Here is a 23,755-nt window from a genome sequence, read left to right on the forward strand (position 1 = left end):
TACTGTGTCTTAAAATGATGATATATTTATAAATATATAACACTTTTTTCATTATGAAAAATATAGTTTATACTATTATTTCTGGGGAACAAAAGGTTATTTTTAGAATTATTTTAAATTGAGATTTGAATCTGGATCTGACTATCAAACTGTTGTTAGAGAAGAATTAAGAGAAGCTTTTATGTCTGTGAAATCATTAGATAAGAAGCACAGAACCATATAAATATACTTCACTATATATACTATACACCAACTACATACTGATTTTCTACCTGTACCTACAAAATATTGACACTATAATTGCAGAACTTACCATTAGAGTGATGTGTGGGGAAAAAAAATATTTAAGTAGGAAGTGTGGGTTCTTCAGAATTTTAAGATTATGCAGAGTTGTCTGAGGAACGTTAAGGCAGTTTTAAATCTGGCTTGAGTTGGAGAAGAAGCAAATGTGTCATCTGCAAACAATGGATATCATAAGTCTGTGTTGGAGTAATGTTCGTGTTGAATAAATTGTAAATAATAATGGCTTGAGCAAAAAACCGTGTGCTCCCCCTCAGCTCTTAAGAGGGAGGCTGATTTCAAACCATTGGTACAAATCACGTGTATCATTTTTTTAATATTATAATTAGCTCCTTAATTAGTGTTGTGATTAAGGAGTTGTGGTTGTTGTGTTGTGTTGTGTTGTTAGTGTTGTGGATCATAGTAAAAAGTATTTAAATGCACAAAGAGCAATAATACACAATCAAAATTAAAGAAACTGATATTTTGGACACAAAAAAAATCTGTTGCAGAAATAAAATCACACAATTGTGAAGTCCCACAATATCTTTTAATGGTGTCAAATTCAGCTGTCAGTCCTGTTAAGTTTCAAACCATCAACAGAGAGCTGGACGGGAATTTGAGATTTTTGGTACACTACCAACTTCAGTATCTTTACATATACAGGAGGACCATAGAACCAAATATAGATGGTCTGTAGAAATAACGCCGTTCTTGACTATTATCAGCTCAGCTCCGAGACAATGTTACTGCTTATGTGAAGCCACAGAAGAGCTGATTGGCTGATGGAAAACATGCACAGCTTTTGGAGGCACAAGAGGTCTTTGGTACTTTGATTGCATAAACACACCACCAGGGTCAGCTGCGAAGAGTCTGTTCCCACACTTCTAGCGTTGGGGAATGAGGCTCTTCCAGCCAACCAGCTGAGAGAGATCAGTAATATCAATCTCATTGCCCTTTCACACACTGAGCTGTTCCATGCCATGTGAGGCCACAGCTGGAGCAGGTCTGTTACTGTGTTAAAAATCTTCCCGCTGTCTTTACATGTTTGATTAGAAAAAATCACAAGGGCCTGATTCTTTAGACTTGTGGTTTTAATAGTCAGATATATCTTACAGAGCTTGAGAGAATCTGTCATGAAGAACAAGATAAACTGCCCAAATCCAGTTGTGCAAAGCTCGTAGACATTTTCCCATGAGGACTCAAAACTGTTATTGCTGTCAAAGGAGTTTCTACAAAGAACTGGATTACGGGTCTGAATACTTTTGTGAATAAGAGATTTCAGCTTCTGATTTTGAATAAATTTGAAAAAAGATCTAAAAACATGTTTTCCCTCTGGCATTGAAGGTAATTGAGTGTAGATTAATGGGCAAAAACCTTATCCATTTAAAATTAAATTTACAACAAAAATTGTGCAAAAAGTGAAGTGTCTGAATTCTTCCAGAAGTCACTGTATGATAAATAGTACATTTACTTTTAATCTTTTGCTGTTTGTTGAACTGCCACAAGATGGAGATGGAGAGTCAGACTGGTCTGAGAGTTGAGGAAGTAAATTACAGGGAATTCCCCAAAGCTTCCGTGGTGGTTCAGCCTGATGGAATTATAAAGGACATGGTGGCACATGTTCTCACACTTTTGGTTTCTGTTTTGTTTTTTCACAAGCAAACCAACCAAGCAATAGCAAAAAAAGCCAAATGTCTGTGGAATATTTAAAATACTGCAATCACCAAGCAGAACAACCCATTTCACTTTGCAAATGTTAAAACGGAAGTGGGACATACAATTCGAGTACTGTGAGGAATTTAGTAACAAAAAAGGAATGAACAACAAATCAGACCGAGCTGGTGAGGGCAGTTGCCAGCATGCCCTCACTGTGCACACACCTGTTTTCAGATAAGGATAGGTGAAACTTTAAGGTCTACTGACTGACACATCCACTGTTAGACATTCAACAACATTTCTTAATTTTTTTAATGTCATAAAATGCCCTGACTTTAGTGCCTGCATGTAAAGGCAACACATAGATTAAAATGAAAATGAACTATCCCTTTAATGTATTCACCCAGTCTCTTTTCAGATCAAAACAACCTTACATTTGCCCACCAAACATGTCAAACAAACCAAACAAGCTGTAAAAGAACTACAAAACTAAAGAAGGCAAAACAAGAATTCAGGTAGACTGCTGAACAAGTCGTAACAGGTTAACCTCTCCCATTGACTCAACTACAGTGAATCTCTGCACCTAATCACAGTGAATGAGCTGTTTTGTCAACATGGGGTCACCCCTTGTTGACAAAAGTGTCAAGGTTTTTTCCCAGAAGTTGTGGTGAGTTTTTAGATCAGCAACTTCTCACGCAAACACACACAAAAAAAAATCCACTGAAAGCTCATTTGTTACTGATGGGAAATCAGCCTGGACTCACACTGTTGTAGTCATGCGGATGTGAGTCTGCCATCCATGGACGAGTACTAGACAATGATCCAAAGGGAGGGTGTTCAGCATACTGAATATGGCCTTTGTATTTGTGAAGCTTTTCCCAGAAGACAGCCTTTGTTGACCAGGTCTTTGACCCCGGCAGCTCTGACCCAACAAAATCTTGTGTGCTGCCTCAGTTAGAATAAAGTAGAATTATGATGATATTTATTTATTTGACTGACTTTCTTTTCCAAAGCAACATACAAATGAGGTACAATTAAAGTGAGTAGATGACGAGGAAACCTTCAAGGAAAAGTACCTGAACACAGTGTAACAATGCTTGCACATGCATAAAGTAACACATAAGTAAAAGTAAGGTTTATGAGGTAGAGCTAGTGAAGGATTGAAAGAGAGAGAGAGAGAGAGAGAGAGAGAGAGAGAGAGAGAGAATGAAGTGAAAGTACAATGAATGTTTATATTTGCTGTTGACACCGGTCAACAAGGTCAGTGCTGATGGATTTGGACTGAAGTTACTGATATTCCCATTTAATCCTGTAGACAATGATCAGAAGGGAGGGTGAAGCTTTCAGTTTTATATACTTTATTATAGAATATTATACTGTACTAGATTATACTAGACTACACTACTACACTGCACTACATAATACTACACTATGCACTACTATAGTACACTTTAGTGGACTTTACACTCTACTACTATTAGTTTGTAACTACACTACACTTCACTACACTGCAATGATACTATGGTATAGTATAATATAGTATTTTACAACACATTCTATACTATGCTTTTCCACACTAGTATATACTAGAATATTTAACACAAAACTAAACTATATTTTACCATGCTATAACATAGCATTCTATACTATACTATAGTATGGTAAAATGTAGTTTATAACAATAATATACTGCACTGCTATATGATAATGTTCAACAACAAACACGGTATAACATGCTATAGAATGATATTATTAGCTGTAAGGTATACAGTGCATGATGGAGTAGAGTTGTTCAGCGTCCTGTTTCAGTGAGTGTTGACAGAAGGTGGACTGTGGCTGCTTGATTCATATGCAGCAGTTCACTTTCTCTACTCTGTTTATTAATTATGGGGAATTTCACCTATAGGCCTAGTTCCAAATACTGCAAATAATGTCATGTCATAATGGAAGTGAGTGGTGGGAAAGAACAGTTCAGTCCCCTCAGTGAAGAATATGGCCAAAGAAAAGATCGTAAAATTTTATTATTTTTCTTTTAGGTTGAGATTTTCCAGTGTTTTGTATCAATCAAAATAATTAAACAGACAATTCTAACTAAATAAAGGCCATGGGAAATTCATTACGCTTTTTCCCTACCACTGCACTGATATGTCACCTGTTCTGGTCCTGTATTTAGTTTCATTTCCCTACTGTGCTCTATTCTTATTCTACTTGCTGCTCAGAATCTTATTGCTTCAAAGGGAATGAAATTGAACCTGATACAACAACATTTTCTGTGAAATTATACATGTGTACAAAATCTCTCAAAGCTGAACGATGCAAGTTAATTTAGCTTATGGATAAAAATTGAGGCTTTTAAAAATTTAATCCAATTTGGCTTCAACAATAGGTTTATTTAAGCTCATGTTTTCACTCAGCCAGCTAAATGAAGCTCAGTGGATTCTGATCTTTCACTGAAGTCACATGAACAAGGTAATTTTCTGAAACGTGTGAATTACCCCACTTCCTCTTTCTGATACGTCTTTACTTTCAAATCTCTGATGACCTCTCGTAGCTTTAGATCCTCCATTTATTAACATCCTCTTTTTGAACCCTGTGAAGCAGTAACTTTTTGTGATGTAACTATGTCTCAAGCTCTTAGTTATGTTTGGACCTCTTCCATAAACAGAGGCAGTGTTGAGGTCTGTCTGAAGCTTTGTTTAGAATAATAATTCATAGTGAATGAACTGCTGGAAAGAATTTTAATTGCTCATGTGAATGACGCAGTTGAGCTACAATGGAGTTGTGTTGTCTGCCTGTCAGCCCCTTATGATAAGCGTGGCAGGGACACAAACAGCCGCTCTTATTAAAGAGACTGTGTAGTCTTTGATGCAGCGCAGTTGCTTTTAGATGACGAACTGCTCTGCAACTGTCCACTTTCAGAAAACTCACAGAGAAGCTTTGGTCTCCATGTGACCCAACACAAGTCACAGTAGAGACTTAAAGTATGTGTCACTATCCCAAAGGACTGCAGAACAAGAATGTCACTGTTTTGTTCTCACAGAAAAATAACTAGAGTTATAACAGAGGATATTATAAAATTATAAAAACAACATGTCAAAAATTATATGAAAGGACATAAGAAAATACCAGGAAAGTAAGGACAATATAAGTTAACAATTGAGTACCACAAACACAATGGATCCCTGTGGGGATATTGAATCAATATTACACATATTTCTCATTAGGGTGGACCAGCTGTCACCTTCTTAAAATTGTGCACAGCCCATAAGCAGGCAACACCCTTCAGTGTCCACACAGCACAGTGTTCGACAGCAAGTTAGCAAAGGCCTGCTAGAAACGGACAAATGTTCACGACATACCAGGCGTGAACTACAAAGAGATGAGGAGTCAGCTACTTCCAGACTTTCACTGAACAGACAACGAACAGAGATAAGGCATATAAATGTGTTTATGGTCTATCTGGTGTGCACTTCTGCCAGTTTCCCAGTTGACACAGATAAGGAAACCACAATGTGGAGTCATAGTGCTGCATTCAGGTGCCCCTGGTAATTTCAAGATCAACTTAGAGTAAAAAAAGGAAGTTGTGGGAGTAATTCATATTAACATCACAGCATTTAATAAATAACAATAGATGCTGACACGTCATGCTCTCCAGGTGACACCAAGCAATATGAGAAATAGCTTCATTTTGGTTTTATACCATTAAGAGTATTAAAAGCTAAGACAAGAACATGATAGTAGCCTATAGCATGCATCACATTGACTTATTTAATGTTTGCTCTTATGCATAATCTTTTTTTCTAATTTCTAGCTTGACATTTGCTGTAAGTGTAGAGAATGGGAGTTTGCAATCTCACCACATCCAGAATGCTGCAAATAGACAACCAACTCTCAGCAACTTTCTAAACCAGATCTTCAGACTTTCAGAGTCTGCAGCAAAATTCACAAATCACTGACAAAAACATTCACAATACTGAAAAAAGCAAACAGAGCTACAAAATTTAAACACATCACTATTAATCAACCTTTCTTCTTTTATCACCTGGACACCTAAATATTTCAGGTTATATTGGACCATTAAATAGAAATTGATATGATTTAAATCATCATAATTTGTACAGTACAGAAGACAGTTGGGCTCACTCCATCCTCCTGAATATATTTGAATCAGCCAACCTCAGTGAGCAAAAAGATCTTTGGCTTAAACAAAAGCTTTATGTAGTATGATTCAGGGTCATATTTGTTTAAGGTGTATTCACTGTATGTCCTTAATTTTGGCTTTGACAAGATATTTTCAACCCATTGAACTTAAAAAGATGTGTTTTAGTCACTCACACAATAACTGTAGTATATTTTAAGTACAAAATAAAAGAAAAGGTAAATAAAAAGAATAAAAATAAATAAATACTTCAGTACGATTTAAGAACAGAGATTGTGTAGATATCAAATATGGAGACAGATTGACCATGGATTAATTTACAGACCTTCAGACCCTCCTTTTGCAGTTATAACAACCAGAAAACAGACCAGAACTGTGGTGCAGTTCAACAGTATCACAGACTGCAGCCTCCAAAATGATCATACAATTGAATCAACACCTGTTTAACGCAGTTTCAACCAAAACTTTAGTTAGACTGTTCTATTAGAGAGCATTAGTTTTAGCTAAAGGTACACAATACACTCCCTGCTGAGTGCATATACAACTTTGTAAAAACATGTAATAGCCTAGAAAACTGTGACTTTCTCTGTTGCTTTCCACTTAGCCTACATTTTTGTTAGATCTGTTCAGACATGTTGAATTAGCAGTGGTGGAAGAAGTACTCAAATCAAGTACTTCAGTAAAAGTACTAAAAGTACTAAAAGTACTAATACTCAATACTGAAATACTCAGTTAAAGTAAAAGTCCTGCAATCACAACTTTACTTGAGAAAAGTACAGAATCAGCTAAATATGTGTATCAGAAATAAAAGTGAGCAATGATGCAGAGGAGCAAAAAAGTAAAATGTTTCCTCTGGAATGTAGTGGAGTAGAAGTATAAAATATAAAATGTAAAGTAAAGTACAAGTATCTCAAAACTGAACTTAAGCACAGTACTGGGGTAAGTGTAAAGGACAGTTATTTTCCACAGCATTTGTTGAGCCAATGGTGCAAGACGTTTTCTGATACTTTACTCAAGTGAAAAAACCAATACATTAATGTATTGTACTGCTTTCAAAATCCTGTTTACCGAAAAGTACAGAAGTATTAGCCAGTAATCAGTAATTAATAAATACTTGCTCAACAGAAGAACTGCATGCCCACATGAATGTTATATTAATATATATATATATATATATATATATATATATATATATATATATATATATAGATAGATAGATAGATAGATAGATAGATAGATAGATAGATAGATAGATAGATAGATAGCAGTATTAGATTGTTATTAATTAATCAAAGTTGAAGCAGTATTTGAATGTTGTATCTGGTTAAAATTGAGCTAGTTGTAACTTTAACTCTTACGTTACATACACTTATTTAGTTTACCTAAGGAAATAAGAAAATATCAGAAAATAGTTGTTTTTTTTTTTTTTTAATTTTATTTATTTTGGGTTTTTTTGCACTTTTCTGTAGCCACAAGTCAAAAACCTTGGGAACAGCTGGTCTAATCTAAAGAGAAGAATATTTTTCCCCTCAAATGTGGTGGAGTAGAAGTGTGAATTACCATAAAGTAAAATACGACGGCATAAACACTATTCTTAAGTAAAGTGCTTAGTTAAATGTGGTTGTACAACTAGGTCCCTAAATCCGGGAAGTCCGGACTTCATCGATTCGCCATTATAGTTTGGACGAGTTTAACACGTGATCATATTTCGTAAACGTAAATGTTCCGGGAACAGCATGAAAGCCCAGTCCACAGGCCAGGGGAGCCCCCGCCGCACGGCAGCTCTGGAGACCAGACAGACGGGCTCACAGTGAGAGAAAGGACAGAAAGACAAACCGCAGGGCGCTGCGCAGTGTGGAGGCTCAAAAGCGCAGGGCTGCATCGCTGCTCTTCCTGTTTCTAAAGTTGACTGGAGTCGCACTTTAAATGCACTGGATCCGGTGACAGCCTCGACACAAACACAGCAAGAGACACGGCCGACATGGTAAGTAAACACAAGTCTCATATGAGCTAAATAGCTGTGGTACAATGCAGAGTTTGGGTGAGAGGAGAGAGAAAACGAGAGGAAAGTGTTCAAGCAGAGTGGTTTAGAGAAGTTATGACCCTATTCTGAGGGCAAAGTCCCATAAGGTAATAAGAGACAAATGGGACACAAAGCTGCTGTCAACTGTCACGTCGTCTATTTTAAATGAGGAGTATTTTTACTTAGAGAGTGCATTAATGTGAGATGCAAAACACATTTTAATACAGTACGTGTTACTACGCGGTTCTCTGAGGGATTAGTTTTTGTGTATTTGTTAGTTTTTTTGTTTGAACTTAAATATAGTCTAATCACTATGAGATCTAAATGTAAGAGTTGGACTGGGTGTGAAGTGATGGATGAGACAGATGTAAATATAAACGACTGCATCTTTTGGATCATCTCTTTGTGTTTGTCAGCTTTTCACAATGAAGCCCCTTCATTAGTTAGGAATTAAGAATGGTCAAGAAGAGAAGCATGGGTCACATCCCATTAACCTTCATGCACGCTCTGCATAAGTATGAATGAATTCTAGTCATGAATTATTACTAGGCAGCAGACAGCACGTGTTTTCGCTGTTCAACTGTGATGAAGTACCATGCTACACTATAATCAATGTGCTATAATACGATGTAGGTGTGGTTTCCCTGGGTAATGCCAGGTACATTAATACAGACAGGATGGAGGGAGTGAGGGAAGGAAGGAAGGAAGGAGGGGATCTGGAAGGGGCAGCAGTGTTAAGACATAGCCGGCTGAATTTTAAACACAGACTATTGTTTAGCTACTATTTGGTATGCCCAGAATGAGATGACTGGTCTTTCAGGGCATCCATGAATCAGTTCTGACTGGTTGTCCATAATAAGCGAGTTTCCCCTTCTTAGCCAGGTTCATGAGCCTGCTGAGAACTTGTACATACAGGATGTTTCTTATGAAAGTCTTTACAGGAAATGGCAGTGAATTATGAACCAAATCAAGATTCTGTGCTGGTTTTGTTCCATCTGTCGGTCTCCTGTTCCTGTTAACTTCTGAGATGCTGGTTTTACTCTCATGGCTCAGAGGGGAAAGGTGAAGGAGAAACCCGTCAAGATACTAATTACTCTGAGGTCAAACTACAGTCTAAATATCCATCACCAGGGTTCTTATCAATCTGTGGTGACACAGGCTGTTTCTCTTGAGCTCATTTACTCTTGTGTGCTGCTTTGTCCTCACAGCAGACATAGAGGTTATTGTTAACAGCTGCTAGAATGTAAACTTCATGATCTTGGAAAACCTGTCCTACTTCATTTTATTGGTTTCATGTTTCACTACTACTTTGTTTGTTGTGCTGTTATATGCTTCAACAAGAATTATTTTAGTTATGAATTTACAAATGAATGTACTTTTACTTTAATTTACTTGAAAAACACGACCCAGCATAAAGCATCAAGCCAGTCGGACTTGAATCAGGCAAACATAGAGGTGAAGATGGCATTTTTTTCAGATGGCAGCCTGTCTTGACAACAATCTTTAACATTTTCGTTTTACTGCCTTCTTGTAAAACCATTTGCAAACAAAAAACACACAATACAAACAAACATGAAGGAAATACAGATGTAGTAATAAAAATTGTAAAAGGAGTTGATAAATAGTACTATACGATAATTATAAAAATTATTACATAAGTAGCATAAAAATGCACGGCTCAAGTTTGTAACACAGGCTGTCTGCTAAAAATATGTTGTCTCCAAGACCGAGCCAGGGTAACCTGACAAAATTCCCTCCAGAGCCACAAAGGACGATACAACAACTATTTCACTGGCTGAGTAGTACTGCCTACGACTAGTAAAGTGACATTTATACATGAAATTTGGTTGAATTCCTCTTCAAGCACCAAAACGTATTTTTGCATTCAAAGACTGGTTAGACTCATAGCTTTTTTGTCACTTTGATTAACCTTCACTATATCTTTTGATGCTTTTCAAGTTTTTTGTGCAGAGAAAACTTTTCTAAAATCTGCAGTTAAGACCTTGGTTTTGGATTCCCACTGGGAAAGTATGAAACAGCTTCGGTGTGATGTATGTAAAAGGCCAAGACACCCAAAATACGACAGCTACAACAGATTTAATTGTATTAAATGTATTAAATAAGTGCATTCAAATATATAATTTACCAAATCCTTGTATTTTGGGCTATTATGGGCATTCACAAGTTACTCATATTTTAATATAGTATTAGTTTTCAGTGGTGAATGCACATTGCTGGATATTTCTAGGCTGCACTCTACATATTTGACTCTCATGGTGGCAAAGACATGCTAACTGCCCTTGTTGACTAACTTCTTCTGTTTATCCCATAACATAAAATGCATCACATCCTGTGTGCCTGGGGATTTCTCTCAAGAAACACAAAGCTGACATTGGGTGTTTACACTAACAAATTACCATTATGTGTCTTTCTTTCACAATAGGAAAGTCCGGACAATGTGAGGACATAGATTATTGTGAAAAGTGCCAAGTGGCTACATTAATCTCACTCTATAACCATGTGTTGATTTGACAGGAGAATGGGAAGAGTCGCCTGCAGCAGACCCACGAGGAGGTGGAGGAGGTGAAGGTCATCATGCTGGACAACCTGAACAAGGCTGAAGAAAGATCTGGCAAACTGGGCGAACTGGAGGATAGGGCTGATGTGCTGCTGGAAAAGGTATGCAGGAGGATTTCTGGGAAGTGGTAAAAGTTAGCGTCACACTACACTATTTTAACTGACTGGAAGTTTCTGCGTTGTATGAATATGGTGAATGATTGGAGCGAATGGCATAAACACTCTATTTAAACAGGCGTCTAGGGAATGAAACTAGGAAATGTCATATTGATGTCTATAAATACACATTAGGTGGAGCTGGAGAGGAAAACAAATGTACAATTTACATCCTGATTGTGTTTTATGGTGCTATTTTTAGAAAGGTATTTCCTATTGTTTCCTAAGATGAATGAAGTGAGCTGGTCTCCCTGGGTATGACAGAGTGAGTCCAGGACATGCCACGAGACGAATGTCCGTCTCCGGGTCGAAAACCGGGTCACATCATTCCCACATTGCCCCGCTGGCCTGTGTTACATCACACTGCTGAGCAGTTCACTGGAACAACAAATTTAAGTTCAAGAGGCAGACTTGGATACACTTTCACATGACATTGGTTATGAACAGGCAAACAAGGAAAGCAGCTTTAAAGCTGAAGTTCAGCTCACTGTCACTCATAGAGGTCAGACCATGCAAATGTGGCACAATGATCAAACTAAAAGATGTACCAATCAACATTTTTATGTCATTAACAATGGACACATAACAACATGGGATGTGAAAGGGGTCGCTTGCATTAACAGACCCACAGAGATTTCTCACCAGACTCTGCAGTTCCCTTCAGCATCTTTCAGTTCACTTATTATTTGTTGCAGCCCACATTTTACTGTATTTGTTCAGTCTCACTTGAGTGGTCTTTCACCAGCAACTGGCATCTGTTTACAGTGTAAAAGTTCTGATAAACCCATTGTATGCCACCTGCCCTATGATAAAACAACAGACAGACAAACTTATATTGGCCAGGGGGCCGGACCATGACTGCAAATGAATGCTAATGTTGTGTGTGGTGGATGTTTATTGTTTACAAATAGTATAACAAATTTATAACAAGTTTATACAGTGGTAATGTGTCAAGATTGTGTGTACAACTTTTTTCTGCTGCCCCCAAGTGGCCAAAAAATGCAACCTTAAACCTGCATTAATTGTTGGGTGCAGCAGAAACAACCTGTAAAACACAACACCATCACATTATCATATATATCAGACTTGTTAGCAAGCAGTTGCTTATTTATACATCCAGCAGTCACACATAAACATTACCTTCATTTGGAGTTATGTTTGTGAACACCTGATGAATGTGAGTCTGATCTTCACTCTCCTTAGGGCATTTTTTCTCCCCAACAATTCCTGATTTTAATATCTCACTCCTCAGCTGCTAAATGCTTCACTAGTCGTCCCCTTTGTCTGTCTGTCATTTGGTGCTGTGCAGGTAGCGTATAGTGGGTTGTCAGAGCTGCCAGATACGAGTGGTGAAACAGAACCAGAAAGGAAATCTGTTGGCCATAAAACCAAAACAACGACCTGAAAAACAATAAAATGCTCCATAGAGATGAAAGGAACTGCAGAGTTGGATGATAATTCCTGTGGGTTAATCATTATGAGCAACCCATTTTACATCACATGTAGTCATTTAATCAGTTTTTGTTGTAAAAGTATTGATCAGTGCGACTTTAAGTTAACCACGGTGTCAAATAGTTTCAAATTTCTATGTACGCTGAACGCCAGCTGGAGAGCTGTTTTCCTAGTTTATTTGATCCATATTACCTCAAACCCTGAAGTGGTTGTGCAACAAAAACAGTCATCTTGCTGTTTGCTTTTTTCAGTTCTCAGTGAACTAAAAAAACAGTGTAACACAGGCCAGGGGCAATGCAAAAATGATGTGACCTGCTTGTTAAAACTACAGGCAGACTAAAGCAGTCATGTGATCCATTGTTAATATAAAAATATTGAATATAATTGCTTAAACAAAGACAGAGTTGGGGAACTGCTGAGAAATGTACTCTAATATGCACATGAAATACACATTTGCAAACTGCAAAATTGCCTCTGAAATTCAGTCCACAGTTCATTACAGAAAAGATACTGGTATATGGATGTAGAAAAATTGCTTTTCTCCATTAGATATGTTTTCTAAGTAGGCTTTGGAAGTGTCATAGAAGTTAGTATGGCTGTTTTGGGCTTATGCTGTCCTATCTTGGCATATGTTCAAGACTATGAGACATGCAGGTTAGCCACACAACAATGTAATGTGACATCTTCATTGTGTTTTTCCCCCAGAGTAAAGCTTTTGAAAAGACCTCCGTCCAGGTGAAGCAAAAGAAAAGATGGGAGAACAAGAAGATGAGAATTGTGTTTATTGGCGTTGGAGTGGTAGCCTCACTCATCCTTGTCGGACTTATAATCTATGCCATTGTTGGATAGCATACAAGGACAGTAGCTCCTTTGCTGATGAAAAAAAGTAAGATATTGGGATGGAGAGAAATGAAGCGGACACAGATAAAATGTCCAGGAAAAGAGGAGTCCAGACTCTGGGACTCTAGCATCTTAACTGAACTGCTCATTCTGTGATATTTCTGTGTTTAGAGGTATTTATGGAGTATGCATTAGTGTCTTCAATCGATATGGTACCATTGCTCAGCTGCTTCTTCTCTTTTTTTTAATAACTTTTTTAAGACATGTCTCTGTCTGACCAACATTGGAAGGACACACCAGTTCACACATGTAATGAAAGTCCTTAAAAACCAATGAATGGATTAGAACCAGTACCACGACCCTCCCTGTAAAAACATCATAAAGGTTTGTTAAAATTACATCTAAACAAATAGCACTCTGGCATCTCCCACCTTTTTAAGCAAAACTATGAATTACTAATATTTTTAACAAAACATCATTAGTCTGCCACTGTTGTACTATTTGCTTGTACATACTGGTTCACATTCTGGAGCAAGACTCAGAGAGGCAGAAAGTTGCCATCACTGGTTGCTGAACCGCAGATGGACTCCGTGTCCCCTACGAGTCAGTTGATGATTTTGGCAGGCACAAAAAGACAGAGGAGAAAATAGAACAGATGCCAAATTTGGTAAATGTGTACAAAGTTAAATGGAAAAGAATAAACTGGTGTATTGTAACATAAGATTTCTGCTGTTTAAAATGAAATGTTCTCAAAGTTGCCTGCATAATTAAAATGTGTTTTCTTGATCTTTGAGTGGTTGACTGATTTGTGCTGGAGTTTCAATTATTCCTGTTTTTTTTCTTGTGACTTTTATGTTCATATTATTTCCAAAACCATTATAGGGTCCCCTGATCTGTAACAGTTCTATACGTCAATAATATATGTAAGATGCTCATAGAAAACAGATTAATGTCTTAAACTTACTCATATTATTTATTATTTATTTACAGCCAAAATCTACATGGAACTATATGTTAGAGCCAAAATGTTCTAAATGATCCTTAAGAAGGATAGAAGAAAGCATTAGAAACAAGTTTTGGCCTGGACCTGTCATCATCAATTATAATATTTCTGTTCAATTGCTTTAATCTGCAGTTTTCAGCAAAGAATATCAGAATGACCCCTGGTGGCCAATGTTTTAACTTCAGATAAATATACAGAGCAGAGAAAAAATTCCATTTATCAGATATATTGTGTAGAGTTTAAAAAGTTGCAAAATAAGGTGCAGGTGAACTCTTTAGATTGTATGCAGTATTTTCGTAACTCTCTGCTTTTGGCAAATCTAACTATTTGAATTTCTTCAGATAATTTGAACCTCATGAAGACAGTATAGCAAACATGTCGACATGTGGACATTTAATGAAGGAATATTGACAAATGTGAATGCAGGATTACTGGAAACGTTCACCTACTGACTCACCCAGATTTCAGCCCACCACTCTCTGAGGTTTGGTCATGTGTCATCTTCACACTCTAGTGGAAAGTTACAAAAACATTCATACCTATGCATATGGTTCAGCTCCACTGTAACCATTTCTATTTCAGTGATTGCCCAGCAAAGCCAGATGACAGTGTTTTCCAGTTTTTTGTTTTGTTTTAAGGATTTAGTTTTGGCCTCACAGAAAGAGGGTTTTGGGTTCAAACCCTTGGCCTGGGGCCTTTCTGTATGGAGTTTGCATGTTCTCCCCATGTCTGTGCGGGTTCCCTCCAGGTACTCCGACTTCCTCCCACAGTCCAAAGACATGCACATTAGGTTAATCGGTGACTCTACATTGCCCGTAGGTGTGAAAGTGAGAGTGAATGGTTGTTTGTCTCTATATGTCAGCCCTGTGATAGACTGGCAACCTGTCCAGGGTGTACCCCACCCTCGCCCAATGTTGCCCCCCTGCGACCCTATATGATTAAGCAGTATAGAAAATGGATGGATTGATGGATGCATGGAAGGATTTAGTTTTGAATTTGTTTTTGGAGATACCTGCCTTTGAATTTCTGCCGACTCACAAGTATCATTGAGATTAAATAAGTTTCTTATTAAAATGAAAAAAAAAAACCATTTATAACTGAAAGACAAAGGCCTGTATGGATAACCCACAGAGCTCACTGTCAGCAGCTTTACTCGGATCGTGTTAAAGAAATATGAACAGAGCAAGGTCTGTTGAGGTCTACGTTCGGTGAAAAATCTGTAAGCTTCTTCCCATTTAATCCTTTTTTTATAATATAGGTACTTGACTTTGAATTGAACACACATTTAACAGTTTGTATGACTTAAAAAAAATAATAATTTACAAAAATCTGATAGAACAGCCTCACAATATGACAACATGGATAATAGTTTAAAGAAGATTAAGATTAAGATAGCCTTTATATTTTAAAAAACAACAAACAAATCAGTAAATAAGGCCCAGAGATTACAGAAACTTAGTGAGTTTTTTGGCAACATTATTTCCTATTGCTCAGACATTCTTGACCTTTTGCTATTTATAATGGATCATTGTAATGAGATAATTAAAACAAACACAAATACAAACAAATAATAATTATGAAATTTGGGGGATTTTGAAAATACTGAATTATGTGTGTGAAATTAGCAATATTCTCAAATCGATCGTATCTTTTGTGCAAGAGGGATTATAGCTATAATCGACATGTAGACTTGCACTCCAACATTATACTGCTCAGTGGATTCAGGTGAGAATTAAAGATGAGACTAAATCTAGTATAATAAATTTTAATGTGCCACCATTGTATATGCATGTTGCATGTGTGCTGTTCATTTTTAAGCTTGACTATATACAGCCACTTCTGTGTTTTTTGCTAAACCTTGTCTGCATAGAGCTCATTATATTGTATGTAATAAGTTAGGCTACGTGCCCAAGTCAGAAGTCTTCAATTCAGTTTTACCTTTAATTGGCGATATTAAGAGTTGAAAAAGAAAAGAAATATATACAGTGAGCATGTGACCAGCAATGTGACATATTGCAGGGTTTGCTTCACAGGTAAGACCTTGAAAATGAATCAGAGCCTGTTAGTTAATGATATGAAGGCATTTGTTTGCATTTCATTTATAAATAGATGTACATTTTTTTATTAGCCTATGAATCAACTCCTAAGAAGAGATGGACTGGTGTGACCAACATAACAGCCAATCATGTCACATCAACTGTCTCATTCTCTTCAACCCCTTGAAAACAGCAGACAGTTTAACACTTTACAAGCTTCTTTCTGCAAAAACATCTTCTTCCCTGGGGGAAAACCATACAGAACCCCAAAAACTGATATACAGAAATATATTAAATTATCTGGAACATTACACTGAACTTTAAATATTATTATACAGCACATACTCCAAATGTGCTTTCAAGGTCAGGTGTTGATTTTACTTTTCAGATATTACAATTCCTGTTAGGGTGTACAGGATGGTACATTACTGTATATATCTATTTTTTTAAGAATTGATTAAAAGTTTGTATTCAGTTAGTCAAAAAGATACATGTGCATAATAATACCTTTTCTGCAAACAGGAAGGTCCTAGCAAACAACAAACACAACTAGCGAGGCCATTCAGCCTATACAACTCTGTGGAAGAATCCTGTTTACAAACAATTTATTTTTGGTGAACCAAAAGAATTCAGGTTTAGAGCATTGCTTCAAGAAAAAAAAAAAAAAAAATCAGCACAGTGGGCCTAAATGCCCTCACTGTTTAAACTTGGTAGGCTAGGTGTAGCTCATATAACTACAAAGAAGATGCCATTAGGTTACCCTTTCAATCCGGTGTCTCTGAGGATTCAAACAATATGTTAATAATAATAATAATAATAATAATAATAATAATAATGATGATGGTTGTGCCAGCCATGGGCTAAATGAAGCACTGTGCATGAAAAGACTGGAAAAACCATATTTCATACCCCAGGTACTAAAAAAATAATGACCTTGACCATGACAGTCATGACATTGAACACAATTGTGATTAACAGTATTTGTAAGTCAAGTCAAGTCCGTCAGATGCACATCCGTTTTTGTTTTTTTGTTTTTTTTACTTATTCGAATATTAAGTCTTTGTGTGTCTCAGCCAAACAGGCCGAAAACATTTCTGTCTGAGCAGACTGAAGCTCAAAAACTCTACAGAGTTAATGAAAAGTTCATATTTCTGATGAGAAATCTAGAAATACTATCATTTAATTACTGCAAGTCTGTCTCCCGCGCTCACGTACACATGAACGTGCCTCGGTGTCATGGTAACAGAAAGGTGACGTGACCCGAGGTTATAAGTACTGCAAAAGGCTGATTGACGTCCATCTGCACCTGGACTTGACACGGAAACCCGTCTCCCCCCATGGAGGAGCAACTGCTGGCCAGAGGCACACAGTTATGCAGGTAAGACTTACTCTAATATAAAAATTATTAATTTGTCTTACTGACATTGCTAAAATGTTTTAGCTAGCCTACAAAATTAGCACCGACTTAATGTAATTTGCTGAATTTAAAGATGTAACTTTAGTGGAACTTTGTGAAAAAACCCAGTTTTGATGGGAACGGAAACACACTCGACGATTTCTCGATGTAAAATGAATTTTAGATGGTTGGAATATACGGATTTTCCCGGGACAGGTGTGGAATGTGTTAATAATTGTGTAATGATTTAAAAATACTGCTATTTTGGTTTGAGGGCATGAAAATGTCCGAATTTAACGTCGACGATTTAGTAAACAAGATGGCGACTTGGCCATTTTTCGAATAATGCCAAAATTATGTTTTTCTTGTGCACCATGGAGACGATGGAGATTAGGACGTCAGCACGTACAGGTGCAAACTGTCCTGTAACTGTTCTGATATGTTAATACCTTAGGTTGTTTTTGGATGCATTGCTCGGGAGCTGTTCTCATTCCTTTACTCTTTTGTCAACAATAATTTTCAAAAATGACTCAAAAAGCTGCCACAGATCAAAATTATGAGTCAGAGGAGACAGGAGATAAAGTGAACTGTCTGATTTTTATTGGAAAGAGCTATTCAGTCATCACTCTTGTGGGTCTATGAAAAAAACTCAGAACCGTTTTTATATTTAGTGAAATATGATTTTGTATATTACTTTTGAGGTAGCAGAGAGCTAGCAGTAACTGTGCCATTGACTGTGGACTGTGCATGTCCTGAGGCCCGTACTACGAAGCAAGTTCAACATAACCAGGATATCATTTTGTTATCTGGCTCAAATGAACCTAATATTGTCCATCCTGATAATCTGATATGTGAGGCGGGCTGTCAACTGGCTCATTTAACTCTGGGTTTACTGATCCGGTGATTCAAGCTCGTTCATGTGAAAGAGGCAAAGTTTTTAATTATAGACCACTAAGTCAGAACCACGAATAAAGTAGCCTACTTAATATAACATGAGAAGAGAAGGTGATATATTCATGAGTTATGGCAGGTTATGGCAACATCCAGATACTCAAGAAGGTGAAATGTTAACAATATCATCACACGACAAGAATAAAAAAGAAATATTAGAAATAATTATTAGTCATACTGAGATAGATAGTTAAATACATCATTAATTATGGGGAAATTCAAAATAGTAGTCCAAAACCTACTTGACTTCTTGAGGATAGACTGTTAATAAAACATGAATTATCATTAAGCTTCTTACTGAGTATTTTAGGTCTTTTGTCTAATGATGAACAAACTATTATGAATATGTGATACAGGTAAAACAGTTATTGTCAGACTGTTTCTTCCGCCAAAGCAGAGATGAGAGAGGTAGTTCATGTCTGATTTATATAAATATCTACTGCTCGTTATCATTTATCAATGTATTATAGACTCTACAGCTCTACGACTTAGTTTTTGAGTGATCTGATCGGTCAGTAGATGGGCTCCACAGTCTCCCTCACACCCCGTGATATACAACTCATAAACTGCGATTGTAACCAGTACTAGATGAGTTGATTGATGGCCTACAGCACAGACGTTTGTGCAAAAATCTCATTATCATCACAGGTTCAAGTCCTCTGAATTACTGTCCAAATCTCTAAGTTGTTCAGGGTTTCAGTCAGTCAATGATTCATGTCTTCATGTATGAAATGAAACCAAATGGTAATGAAGCAGTGGTGGAGTGTAACTAAGTGCATTTACTGAAACTGTGTACAAGGACAATTTAGAAATAGTTGTACTTAATGCTGTTGCATTTTATGCTGTTTTATACTTCACACTGTTACATGTATGAGGTGGATATTGTACTTTGCTACATTTATAAATAAGCCATCATTACTACTCAGATCATACAATCCATTTATGAAATATGCTGCATTGCAACAGTTTAGACTACCCAAGTTTATAAAGTAGTTTAAAGAAACAGCTCCATTTCAATCAGCTGCTGCTTTAAAAGGCTCCTTAATGATGTTGGGGACTGATTGGTAAACTTTTAAACATTTTTACTTACTATATATATATATATAGTAATATATATATATACACATACATTGTGTGGTGTGTGTGTGTGTGCGTGTGTGCGTGTGTGTATATATACATATACATATATATATCTGTATGTCTACCATACACAAAATCATGGTGCATAGTTACATGGAGCATGGTGTCCATAGCAGGAAAGAAACATCACTGCACATCTGATATTTGCCAAAGAGCAGCTTCACACTTAACAATGCCACTGAAAAATCTTGTGTGGACTGATGAAACTACAGTTAAATAGGTTGGAAAGAACACACTAGGTGTGGCATAAAAAGGAAACTGCATCCCAACATGAAAATATCATCCTAGCGGTGAAATACAGAAGAATAGCTTTACAGAGCCATTCACAGCAGATATCCTAAGACTATGTCTGAGCTCAAACAGTTCTGTAGGACAAATGGTCCAAATTTCCCCCTGAACAATATGCAGGTCTGATCAGCAGTTCCTGCTTGTTTGAGGTTAATGCTGCAACCATTTTTTAAATCCAAGGTCCACTTGCTTTTTCCACCGTAACTGTGAATATTTGGTAGCTGTGTTCAATACAGAAATAAACGATTATAAATGTATGTGTATTGTATGCACTCATGATATAGATGAAGATCAGATCACATTTTATGACCAATTAATGCAGAAAACCAGATCATTCAGGGTTAACCAAGCTTTTCTTGCTACTGTATATTCTGGAGATTAACAGTAACTATAAGGACTTCTGTATTCATTAGTAGTAGTAGTATTCACTTCTATTAGACAGTTTATTTAATTATATTTAAATGGATTGGGAAAAGTGTGTGTGTGTGTGTGCGCGTGCGTGTGTGTGTGTGTTGGAATCCTTCTCAGTATGATGTGTCATTCTAAGTTCTAACCATTATGACAAACAAAGCCTCTTTAGAATGTAGAATGTAACACTCCACATATATACATGGACAAACCACTTGGCAGACACACAGTGGATCTGGTAGGATTGGTGAAACATTTTAGAGTTTTCCCTCTTTATTTAAGTTTTTTCTTAACTTTCTGATACCTGTGGCTCCTTGAGAAACAAAGACAATATTCCATCATTTGTTGAAAAGGCAGAATACCCATGACTGGCATTTAATGATTGTCATGATATACCCTTTGTTTTTTGTTTTGCAAATCAGATTGGCATAGTAGGTACATGTGGTAGTTGTTTGACAGTCAACTGTCATCTTGTCAGATTACAGAAAATGTTTTTGCCAAGTGGAAACAAAAACACGAAGACAGGAGGGACAGGATGTACAGGAGGAACACGAAAAGGAGTCCACAAGGAAGATACTGTGATATTGATAACGCAACTGCAAAACCCAGTGTATAACTTCAAAAAGGTAAGGATCGGCGTGCTAAATAAGAGATTTCCTTCGAATCTGTATCAGTGGGCTGTATTGCTTACTGTAATATCAAGTGATTGTGTGTGTCCTGAAGGGCACTAGTGAGCTGCAGTGGTCGCTGTTTTCTTATCTTGCCACACTCTCCTTTTTTTCTGTCTCACAAAACCAAAACACACACACACACACACACACACACACACACACACACACACACACACACACACACACAGAGTATTTACCATAATCTCTCTTTCTTTGTCTCACCCACTGTCACTCAGCTCTGTGAACATAGTTGAAGCATTACATGTTTGTTCTTTTTAGAGTTTGGCAGACTGACAGATCATGTCATCATGTCAGAAATGTATGTTTTAGGGCTGCCACTGACCAAAGATATTCCTGGTCAACTGGTAGTAGTTAGTTCAAGCCTTTATTCATCACGCCTTTATGATATTAATTCCAATACTTAAATATACATTTTCGGAGGACATCAAAAAATAGTCTGAATCCAGGGCTACATTACGGAGAAATGCAAAATCATAATAATGAGAATTTTAAAAAAAGTGTGTGAAATTATTCAGAATATATTGTAACAACCATCAAGGAGAATGTCAGAGCATAAGGTTAGCCACTTGGCTAACTTGGTAAAGGCCTGAAAGGTTTTTTTTTGGACATATGCTTGTCCACAACAAGTAGATGTTAAGATGTTTTCTTTATTTTTCTTGAATTCAATGTAATATCGTCATAATTTCCGTTGTTCTCTTCGAATTTCGTTCTCTTCCAATGCATTTCCTTCTTTCGTTTTTAAAGTTTTATCATCATTTTCTTTGGTTTTACTGTCAAGACTTCTTTATACCCTGGAAGATGCCCCCATTAGTGTATTTCTTCCCAGTGATTCCTCCAAACTGACCTAAAAGGTTTTTTGGAGGATTTCTTGTTCCCTGGAGGAGGTGTCAAATTTTTTTTTTCCTTCATTGTTATCAATGTTGATGTCATCATCTACATTCTTACTGTCAGAAACATCTGTACACCCATACGGTCAGAGACATCTTAACTGTGGAACATCGCCAACTTGACCATCTGTTTCCCTGTATTTCTTTCTATTGTTATGAATGAATGTCATTTCGTTTGATTTTACTGTTAAGACACCTTTACACCTTGGAAGATGGCCCCTCTTGTGTATTTCTTTCCATGAATTTCTCCCATGTGACCTCCATGGTTTTCTGGTGAATTTTCTTGTTCACTAGAGGGAGATGTCAAAACATTTTCTTTATTTTCTGTCATTTAATGTTTATTGTGATTTGCATTGTTACGGTCAGAGACGACCTCACACCATGGAAGATCGCCCACTGGACCATCTGTTTCCCTGTAGTTCTTTATTTTATTCTTAAAATATTGTCATTTCGTTTGATTTTACTGTCAAGACACCTTCACGCCTTGGAAGATGGACCCTCTTGTTTATTTATTTCAGTATTGGGAGTTGTCAAAACATTTTCTTTGTTTTCCTTCTTTTAATTTTTCTATTGTGATTTGTGTTGTTACTGCCAGATACGTCTTCACACCGTGGAAGATTGCCCACGTGCATTTCTTGTTTTTTTTATTTTACTTTTTGGAGGTGTTAAAATATTTTCTTTATTTTCCTTCATTTAATGTTTTCATTGTCATTTGCATTGTTACTACCAGAGACATCTTCACACCTTGGCAAATCGCCCACTTGACCAACTTGTCCCGTGAATTTCTTTCTTTTGTTTTTTAATTAATTTCATTTTTTTTTATTTTATTGTCACGACACCTTCACGCCTTGGAAGATGGCCCCTCTTGTTTATTTATTTCAGTATTGGGAGGTGTCAAAACATTTCCTTTATTTTCCTTCTTTTAATGTTTCTATTGTGATTTGTGTTGTTACTGCCAGAGACGTCTTCACACCATGGAAGATTGCCCACTTGACCATCTCTTCCAGTGCATTTCCTTCTTCTGTTTTTTAATGAATGTCATTTTGTTTGATTTTTATGTCAAGACATCTTCACGCCTTGGAAGATGGCCCCTTTTGTGTATTTCTTCCCATGAATTTCTCCAATCTGACCTCCATGGTTTTCTGGTGGATTTTCTTGTTCACTAGAGGGAGGTGTCAAAACATTTTCTTTATTTTCTGTCTTTTAATGTTTATTGTGATTTGCATTGTTACGGTCAGAGACGACTTCACACCATAGAAGATCACCCACTGGACCATCTGTTTCCCTTTATTTCTTTCTTTTGTTCTTAAAATATTGTCATTTCATTTGATTTTACTGTCAAGATGCCTTCACCCCTTGGAAGATGGCCCCTCTTGTTTATTTATTTTAGTACTTGGAGTTGTCAAAACATTTTCTTTATTTTCCTTCTTTTAATGTTTCTCTTGTCATTTGCGTTGTTACTGCCAGAGACATCTTCACACCGTGGAAGTTCGCCCACGTGCATTTCTTCCTTTTGTTTTTTATCTATGTCATATCGTTTGATTTTGCTGTCAAGACACCTTCACGCCTTGGAAGATGGCCCCTCTTGTGTATTTCTTCCCATGAATTTCTACAAACTGACCTTCATGGTTTTCTGGTGGATCTTCTTGTTCACTAGAGGGAGGTGTCAAAACATTTTCTTTATTTTCTGTCTTTTAATGTTTATTGTGATTTGCATTGTTACGGTAAGAGACGACTTCACACCATGGAAGATCGCCCACTGGACCATCTGTTTCCCTGTATTTCTTTCTTTTGTTCTTAAAATATTGT

At 36.8% G+C, this 23,755-nt stretch overlaps 2 protein-coding genes across 3 annotated transcripts in view; both read left to right on the forward strand.

Moving 5' to 3' along the window:
• Positions 1–7,811: 7,811 nt before the first annotated feature.
• vamp5 (vesicle-associated membrane protein 5) lies at positions 7,812–13,931 on the forward strand. Its single transcript, XM_071482016.1, has 3 exons — positions 7,812–8,081; positions 10,656–10,799; positions 13,011–13,931. The coding sequence occupies exons 1-3, from the start codon at positions 8,079–8,081 to the stop codon at positions 13,152–13,154; spliced, it is 291 nt and encodes a 96-aa protein (XP_071338117.1). The 5' UTR covers positions 7,812–8,078; the 3' UTR covers positions 13,155–13,931.
• A 1,123-nt stretch (positions 13,932–15,054) lies between these two features.
• Positions 15,055–23,755, forward strand: part of gcn1 (GCN1 activator of EIF2AK4) — an 86,343-nt gene continuing 77,642 nt past the window's right edge. The window contains exons 1-2 of one of the 2 annotated variants that reach the window (XM_071481975.1): positions 15,055–17,562; positions 20,846–20,993. The gene's annotated coding sequence lies outside the window, so the exon portion shown is untranslated. Of the gene's footprint in view, positions 17,563–19,761; positions 20,606–20,845; positions 20,994–23,755 lie in introns of those variants that run through there. The other variant, XM_071481977.1, reaches the window with a different exon arrangement.

This window comes from Trachinotus anak, unplaced genomic scaffold (assembly GCF_046630095.1).
Source record: "Trachinotus anak isolate AG129_WGS33_773 ecotype Australia unplaced genomic scaffold, CSIRO_AGI_Tana_v1 ptg000008l, whole genome shotgun sequence".
NCBI classification, from domain to species: Eukaryota; Metazoa; Chordata; class Actinopteri; order Carangiformes; family Carangidae; genus Trachinotus; species Trachinotus anak.

Bases quoted from the DNA above. Each gene is read 5' to 3' on its own strand.
- vamp5 (XM_071482016.1), top strand. The intron at 10,800-13,010 runs GTATGCAGGAGG...TTTTTCCCCCAG, and splicing joins CTGATGTGCTGCTGGAAAAG to AGTAAAGCTTTTGAAAAGAC.